This window comes from Pan troglodytes, chromosome 9 (assembly GCF_028858775.2).
Source record: "Pan troglodytes isolate AG18354 chromosome 9, NHGRI_mPanTro3-v2.0_pri, whole genome shotgun sequence".
Taxonomy (NCBI): domain Eukaryota; kingdom Metazoa; phylum Chordata; class Mammalia; order Primates; family Hominidae; genus Pan; species Pan troglodytes.
Genome location: NC_072407.2, coordinates 34,244,315 through 34,253,233, shown reverse-complemented (window position 1 = coordinate 34,253,233; position 8,919 = coordinate 34,244,315). Strand labels below are relative to the sequence as shown.

At 38.4% G+C, this 8,919-nt stretch overlaps 1 protein-coding gene across 3 annotated transcripts; it reads right to left on the bottom strand.

Moving 5' to 3' along the window:
* Positions 1-3,621: 3,621 nt before the first annotated feature.
* Positions 3,622-7,846, bottom strand: FSHB (follicle stimulating hormone subunit beta). 3 transcript variants are annotated; one of them, XM_009460113.1, is made up of 3 exons: positions 7,766-7,846; positions 6,753-6,948; positions 3,622-5,243 (listed from the first exon to the last, which is right to left on the bottom strand). In XM_009460113.1, exons 2-3 carry the CDS (start codon positions 6,909-6,911, stop codon positions 5,013-5,015), a joined length of 390 nt encoding a protein of 129 aa, XP_009458388.1. In that variant the 5' UTR covers positions 6,912-6,948; positions 7,766-7,846; the 3' UTR covers positions 3,622-5,012. The 3 variants fall into 3 exon arrangements, with proteins under 3 accessions (XP_009458388.1, XP_009458389.1, NP_001065282.1); XM_009460114.1 differs by having other exon boundaries at positions 6,753-6,917; positions 7,766-7,828; NM_001071814.1 differs by lacking the exon at positions 7,766-7,846 and having other exon boundaries at positions 5,013-5,243; positions 6,753-6,911.
* Between the last annotated feature and the right edge of the window lie 1,073 nt (positions 7,847-8,919).

The following is an 8,919-nucleotide window of genomic DNA, read 5'->3' as shown; positions in this document are numbered from 1 at the left end:
CAGATTCTTCTCTTGGCCAAGGGGACCCCATAGAAAACTTGGAAGCTAAGTTCATGGCATGATGGGATGGGAGGTCCGAAAGGCTTCATGATATTCCCTCCAAGCTCTTAGGCTTTCTTCCCTAAGAGCTAACTAGACACCAGCTTTTTCAAAAAAAGTCCACTCTGATAATATCTACTAGTTTATTTTCCCAGGTACAGAACAAAGAGAAGATGAGAGTAATCATTCCTTCACTCTACGCTGAGATGTCTGCTTCCTCCATTCCTATTTACTTTGTTCACCTTATCTTACATAAAATGTAGATTTACCGAGTACTAACTAAAATCTCACAAGTATGTAATCATTTGTCTCATTGCCGCACCGACTCCTCTACCTTTGTAAAAGAAAATGTATAAATATTAAACCTCCGAGAACCTCTTTGGAAAAACAGCCACAGATGTGTCTGTTACTTGAGTTTTTCCTGGATGCATCCTCAAACTGGCACAATAAACCTTGATGACTGAGACGTGCCTCTCAATCACTCATTTTGGTTGCCACTATGATTACTACTTTCTTTTCTCCTATTGTACAACCACTAAGCCAATGCCATATGTGCTAAGGTTTTCATTAATGCAACACGCCACTTCCAGTACCAATATTTGTAAGTTAAAATAATGCATTTTTTAAAACGAATAAACTCACAAATGTCAGTGACTAGAAGTTTACTGTGTTGATGCATAGCATCCACACAGCCTGCTATAAGGGGTTGTTGATATTGGGCACACTGCTCCATGCAGACATTCGGGGATCCAGGTTGACAATGGTTCTGTTTTCATCAGCACAAACTTTCCTAGTCACCTTCAGGATTGACATCCAGCAAATAGAGGAAGAGAATAGATGATCACTTATGAGAGGTTTTTATGGGCTGTGTGTGAAAATATGTGCAGTACTTCTGCCCACATTCCATTAGCTGGCACACAGATACACTTGATTGCAAAGAAGGTGGGAAAATGTTGTCCAGCTTTATACCCAGGAAGACATAGGCACATATCTTCGTAAGTAGATTTGAATTCTCTGCCTCTGTCACTAAATGCATACTAATGATTGAGGTTTTGCACACTAGCTGTGTGACTTCAGACTAGGCTCCGGGCCCATTTCACTTTTCTTATATTAGGCATAAAATCTAGATTAAATGTACAGTGCATAAAAAGATGCCATGTTAGTTGTCAACTAGTAAACACTGAACATGCCTACAGGAATATAGTAAACACCTGTACAGCAGTCTCCCAGTTTTTTATATATTAACATTATATCATATTTGTAAGAAATAGAACATTATAAATACAGTTTGAGGCTCTCTGGGTACTTTTCCACAGTTCCATTTCTCCTTCACCTTCCTCACTACCATGAACTCAGTGTTTATTATTCTTATGTACTGGCCTCACATTTTTATGATTCAAGTGCTGCTGACTTACTGACCAGTTTTCAATTACAGTCCACCAAATATCTCATGGGATGAATGGCATGGTATTTTAGTTAAAGCATTTCAGGAAGGCCCCCAATCCTTCAATCCTCAAAACTAATCTCTAGATTCAGCAACCCTTGTGGGGAGCGTAAGAGGTAAGAAGTTAAATCATCAGAGGTCAGACCATGATAGGCCTCATGTTTCAGCTAAGAATTAAGATTTTTTTTCCTGAAAACAATTGGAAAGCTCATTAATTAATTGGCATGGTCAAAGTTGTGGTTTAGACATACAATTTTTTTTTTTTTGAGACGGAGTCTCGCTCTGTTGCCCAGGCTGGAGTGCAATGGCGCGATCTCGGCTCATTGCAACCTCTGCCTCCCGGGTTCAAGTGATTCTCCTGCCTTAGCCTCCTGAGTAGCTGGGATTACAGGCATGCGCCACCATGCCCAGCTAATTTTTGTATTTTTAGTAGAGATGGGGTTTCACCATGTTGGTCAGGCTGGTCTCGAACTCCTGACCTGGTGATCTGCCTGCCTTGACCTCCCAAAGTGCTGGAAATACAGGCATGAGCCACCACACCCGGCCTAGACATACAATTCTTAAAGTCATGCGAGGACTGCCCAGAGCCAAGAGATGTCCACCATAGTGCTGAGAAGGGATTATCGGACTTCAACTAAAATGACAGCCCATGGAGATGGACCTTTTCTTGGCCTCCACCTGGAGGGTTCACAGGTTTTTGTCGCTGCTCCAGAAAGGAGTGTACTCCTATTTGGCATGGGAGTGCCGTAAGAAGAAACTTCTGCTTTTTACTCGCATTTTGACCTTGGCCATTTGAACTAAGTGGTAAAGGGGACTCTCTCCAGCAGGATTATAGCTCTGTTGGCCTCTGAAGTGCTTTAACTGCATTATATTTTTAAATCTGCACAGCAACTATGTGAGATAGTTACCATTTTTACTCCATTTTAAAAGTGAGAAAGGTGAGACCCAAAGGGGTTAACTAGTTTGCTCAGACCAGAAAGAGTATGAGCTGGGTTGTCCTTAACTTAAATCTGACTTTACCATTTTACTGCATTGTCTCTCTCAAGGGACAACCATCAACTAATATTTATTGAGGAATTACTATGTGCCAAGTACTGCTCTAAGCCCTTTTATCTGTTATTTCATTAATCATGAACACAACCCTCTAAAGCAGGAAATATTATTATCCCCATTATACAGTTGAGGAAACTGAGGTCCAGAGAATTTAAGTAACTTGTTCGAGATGACACATCTGCTTAAGATGATTGAGACAACATAAATCTGAAGCCATTGCCCTTTACTCTCCCTAATGTAAAGGTTTATTATTTTGGTCTGCAAAACTACAGGAAGAAGGAAAAGGCTATAATTTAAAGCATCTTATTCAACATTGTTAATATAGCCCTAATTTCAATGCATTGCTATAAGCCACACCCAATACCAGATTAGAAGGGACAGAGATGATTATTATAATAATATCTGTAGTTTTGCTTCAATCTTTACCAAAATGACTTCTTATTATGGTGGAGTAGTCAGAGGAGAGCCGGATTAAGAGCAAGGAGGCTAGGATTCTAATCCTGGCTCTGCCACAAACAGTCTTTGTGATTGCTGTGGTCTGAACGTTTATGTTGCTCCAAGATTCATGTTGAACCCTGATCTTTATTGTGGTGGTATTAAGAAGCTGGGCCTTAGGAGGTGATTAGATCATGAAAATGGACCTCTTATGTATGAGATTAGTGCTCTTATAAAAGAGACTTGAGGGAGCTTTCCGCTGTTTCCACCATATGAGGATGCAGCAAAAAGTCACCAGCATTGAAGTAGGGAGCAGGCCCTCCCTCCCCAGACAAGAAATCCGCTGGCACCTTGATCTTGGACCTCCCAGCCTACAGACTGTGAGCAATAAATTTCTGTTGTTTATTAATTACCCGGTCTAAGGTATTCTGTCATAGCAGCCCAAAAGGACTAGGACAGTGATCTTGGGTGGGCCACTTAATATCACTGGGCTTTAATTTTTCCATCTCAAAAATTCAAGAAGTAAACTATAGAAACTCTAGTATCTCCACCCATTCTGTGATTCTCTCTATGCTTTTTTTCTCCCAAATTACATCAGAAAATGTCTTCAAAAAATGACAGGAAATTTAAGTGACAAAACACTTCAGAAATCCAACAAAATTATTTTTAATATCCCCAAAGATAAGGAAAGGTAATATTTATAGAAACACTGGGAATTATATTTTAAGATTTCATTCCACTAATATTATAAAATACAGAATATCTAAGTCATCTGTTTGTACATAAAACAATCCAAGCCTGTGACTCTGGTGGCTAGCATCTTTATTAAAAAAATAAGATTTAAATAAATTAGTTAAACAATATGAGTGTGAAACTGAGTGCATAACTAAGACAGTTAACACGTTTAAAAGAAATCAACTCATGAAATAGTTTTAATATATAACCTGTTGAAAGAAAGCACAGATTTGGGAGAACATGGGTGGATAAAATAGAAGATTGATGTAGACAGGATCCTAGAAAGCAGCAGTTTCCCCTCGTCCCCCATGGCTAATTCTTTCTAAAGGAGCTATTTATTTATACAAATATATTTGTAGACAAATTAATTATATTTATTAAATTGCTGAAACTGCTTTCAAACCTACTTTCAAATCCTTTGTCATTCCAAAGAAGTGGATCCTAGGGAGGGTAGGGTGAGATAGTTTGGTTTTTTCCCTTTATCTCAAAAAGGAGTTTTGCAGGAGCCTAGTAGCATGTGATCAATTTGTTTAAGTAATGAATAGAGGCAGGCTGATTTCCACAGCCCCAAATTACAATTTCTTGCCTTTGCCCTTAACTAACAGGCTTGGTAGTAATAGCTTGGAAATCTTGAGCTCTGTTACTCCCCATCTGTACCGAACAATTCAGAAAGATACATCATGTCTCAATACTCCATGTGCTGGAGAAAAGGCGAGGTGGAACTGATGCCACTACTTTCATGGGACTGGTGTGGCTGCGGGCAGCCTCATCAGCTTACCTCAAACATCCTCTTCCAGTATTTTCTACCCTTGACCTTTCTGATCTAAAGAAGCCATTGTTGTGTTTCTAAGTTCCAGGCAGAGTGCTAGGCATTGACGCTACAATGCTGAAGATGCTGACCTTGCTCTAGAGGGCCCAAGAGTCTACCAGAAGACTGCTGCAGTTAGTTCTTTCACTCACTCCCATTACTGCTTCCTCCTTCTAGGCTTATGTTTCCCCCTAAGAGAGAGGCATTGCCTGAGAAGATTTCTAAGATTTTTAAAGAAGAAACCAGGTACAAGTCTGTGAGTTAAGACTGAATAAACCTTATGAAATCAGACCTAGGAATATAGAGCTGAATCATGATGGAGTCCTGGCCCCCAGCACTCTTAATTCCCAGAGTTCCCTCTGCCAGTAGACCAGGGATCAAGAGTCTGAATCCCCTGATCCAGTGGTTTGTCCCCTGGGCACATTGCACACACACAGACTTTTTGAATATCTTGGTCCTTCAGGACAAGGGTATGTGGCCTGAAATGTCCACTGATCTTTATTCTTTCATTTCACCAAAGGAGCAGTAGCTGGGCCCTAGGCCTCGCACAGTACAGTCAGTGCTGTCGCTGTCACACTTGCCACAGTGACACTGGGTGGCCACTGGGTATGTATACAAGGAATCTGCATGGTGAGCACAGCCAGGCACTCTCACTGTTTCATATACCAGTTCCTTGAAGGTACATGTTTTCTGGATGTTGGGCCTGGCTGGGTCCTTATACACCAGATCCTGAGGAGTTTAAGAAGAGAGTTAGGTTATGGTATTGTGGAAGTTCCTATTTAGCTTAGTCAAAATGAGACAGAAATTGAATACTGCTCGCTCTAACATTTACCCATTAAAACATGACCTCATAAATGACCTATATGCTATTTACATTTCTAAATTGTTCTTGAAATCTTCCAGAAAATACAAGTAATTCCTTTTCTTACTTCCTATGGCTATATCAAAATATTAACTATTTTTCAAAATATAAAGGAACTTGGAATTTTAGCATAGAAAAATGATGAAAAACATGACAGAATTTTAAGTTGACTTTTCATATTTAATTGAAAGCTGTATTAATGACAAACCATAAACAAAGATATCCAATGTCTCAGAAAAAATATTTTAAAATACACTGCCCTGATGTATTTATAAAAGGTCAAAAATATATAATTTTAAATGTTAATGCTTAAGTTAACATGTTTGCTAAGGCTAACATAAGATTTTAAATATTCCAGCTCCTTGTGGACATTTTTCTCCCTTGAAAGCTGTATACTTTGCAGGGTTCCTAGTTTCAAAGGATATGCAGTTTTCATATAAGAATTTTTAGTCCAGGTAGAAATTATTCGTAGTAGCACTTTCCAGTGGAAAAATTATTTATACTGCGTAGAGAAACTGGGGCTTCTGTTTATTTTAATATCATCCTACCAAATGTATATCCCAAGAAGGTGCAATAAATTGTGTAATAAATGGAGTTTGATCAAACTCATTTACCGTCAAATAAAGTATCGTTCATTTAAAAAGTTGCCATTTTCAATTTAATTTATAGAATGAAATTCTGCATAGATAATTAGGGGTGCTGCAGAGAAAAAAGAAAGCACCATGGAAACTATTTCTCTACTTGTATTAATGCAAGGAAACTGCAAACACAGACTAGCAACTGATGCCTCTATGTCTTGGTTTTCTCAATGCTATAATGAAGGGAGTGGGTTTGCTGATTCATTTTTGTTCTAACAGTCTGCAAGAATTGATTGTGTTCTCAGGCTGTTTTTTGGCATTTGTATTTAGTAGGGCCAGGAAGACAATTTTTTAAAGTGGCTGTCTGTGTTTTTATGTGACTTGGAGACATATTTTGGTGTGATTTTTGTGTCAAAGATGTAGTGTCAGTTAAAGAAATTGCCTTTATGGGAATATTATAGGTCCTTTATGATTAAATATATGTATGTTTCCATGTTTATCTCTCTATATGTAAAAACGTAACATAGAAATACTTTTTCCCTGTAAATGCAAAGTTGGACTAGTACCAAATTGATCAGATTAAATCTGAGGCTTTCCTAAATTTACCCAAATCAAATCCAAGCCCAAACATCTAAGTGATATCATGGTCATTAACCCCAGTCATAACACAGACAGTCTTGGCTAAAGGACTCATGGCTGTTACTTAGAATACATAAAATATTGATAAAGTAGAAACTAATGAAACCGGCCTAATACAGACCTTCAACACCCTTGCTTCCAGCAAAACATGGTACCTACCCTGGTGTAGCAGTGGCCAGCACACCAAGTGGTGTTGATGCTTATGCAGAAACGACATTCTTCTTTCTCTATTGCAATGGTGATGTTGGTCAGCTCACAGCTATTGCAGCAGATTGCTTTCCAGCAACAGAAAAGGAAGAAAAACTGGAGTGTCTTCATCCTGGTCTGGGAAGCAAACAATGAAGCCCACTAGAAACTGAGAAACCAAAGAACGATAATCATTATGTAAGCTGACCAAACCAAAAATAATTGGTCTGCTCATCCTCCTCAATCACATTTTGCTTCAAAAGTTTTTTTTCCTTCCTTATGCCTTTTTACTTACATCTTTGTTTCTTGGAACAACATTTTTCCTTGTCCTTCTTCAATTTTTGGGTCAGGGTGGGAATATATTATAGATCAAAACTCCAATATAATGATTTAAGCAGAGGAATATTTAAAGATTAGAATCTTATTGCTGACTGTCATAAAGTAATTACTCTGATAATTGTGATCATCATATTTGTTCTTCCATTATTATTTTAAAGTCTATTTTTGTCTGAAAAGAAAAATAAAATTCTTTTCTTTTCTTGAGACAGGGTCTTGCTCTGTTGCCCAGGCTGGAGTGCAGTGGTATAATCATGAATCACTGCATCTTCAACCTTCCAGGCTCAAGCAATCCTCTGACCTTGGCCTCCCAAAGTGCTGGGATTACAGGCATGAGCCACCATTCCTGGCCAAGAAAATTCTATACTACAAAATTATGTCTTCATTTTTAGAATCTCATAAATATTTTCTTTTGCTCACATTTGTTTAAAATAAGACCATTTCAGTAGAGAGGCATATTGGTCTATAAAGTCAGTTACTTGCTAACAGTGATTACATTATATTAACCATATTTTACAAGCCAGGTTGACAAGCATAAATTTCCTACACAACAGTAGTGAAAAGCTCTAGTTTTGTCCTCCATGTCCTGACAAATCTGTAATTTCAAAAGTAGCTGTCACCACTTGAAAACGGTAGATGCCAAGACTCACCTGTGGTCGGCTGCCTTGCCTGGCAAGAGCTGTAGACTGAATGAAATCTCAGTTCACCTTTTATACAAAATCATGTGCAACTAACACCTTGTGGATTTGTTGGGTATTAATATGACCAATGCTAGCCTGAAGCTTGCTGTAAGTGAATCAGTGTTTAGATAGACAGGGAGATCAAGCTTTACTAAAGTAGTCTAAACGCAGTAGATTAGAAAAAATAATGTTACCAGAGATGATGATTTTGTACAAATTAAATTTGATACAGTAGCACACCCACTCCTTTACCTTCTCAAATTAATTGTGACTCCATATTTTTCTTTTGTATCTTTAAATCAGGAAATTCGGAGTCCTTTCCAAGTATTGCTTTGACTCTGTTCAGGAGATGCATTAAAAAATATGGTTAATAAATTGCTCCAAGAGCATATCAAAAGCTGTGAAGGAAGAAACAAACAAAGAGAAAACATTTCATGATCTGGCTCCTGTTTAAAGTGTGAACTGTATCTCTCTTTCCCTCCCACATTCTGGCCCCCTAATCACAAATCTTTATTTTTTGATGTTTTAGCAAGAACTTTCTACTTTACTTGTAATTCCATAAATATGTTGCTGATTCATATCTTTAGATCTTTGCATGTAATGTTCTTTCTGCCTGAAATGTCCTTGCTTCCTCCTTGCCTCCTCCAACACCACCCCGAACCCTGGCAAATTCCTCAACCTTCAACATCCAGGGGAGTTTCACCTGTCAAAGTTTAGGATGGGAGGTGAGGGAGAACCATAATCACTACCTTCTGTTTGTAACCATTTATAGGCTCTTGTTTCCTCCAATAAACTATGATCTCTTTGGAGACTAGGATTGCTTTGTTTAATAAATATTTACTAATCAAACAGTGTGACTGGAGCAAAAGGACAACAGCAGTAATATTAGAATATGATGTCAGAGAGATAACAGGAGTCAAATGTTGGAACTTGTAGACCAATGTAAGGGCTCTGGTTTGTACTCTTTGTGTAATGGGACCCATTGAAGGATTTTAAGTAGAGGAGTGACGTGACATGATCTGATTGAGTTCTAAAAGGACTCCTCTGACTGCTGTGTTGCTAATATAGGGGAACCAAGAAACAGGAAGACCCGTTAGGATGCTATCAATAACCCAGGTGAGAAA

Bases quoted from the DNA above. Each gene is read 5' to 3' on its own strand.
- FSHB (XM_009460113.1), bottom strand. From the start codon at position 6,911: ATGAAGACACTCCAGTTTTTCTTCCTTTTCTGTTGCTGGAAAGCAATC. The intron at 5,244-6,752 runs GTAGGTACCATG...TAAACTCCTCAG, and splicing joins CTGGCCACTGCTACACCAGG to GATCTGGTGTATAAGGACCC.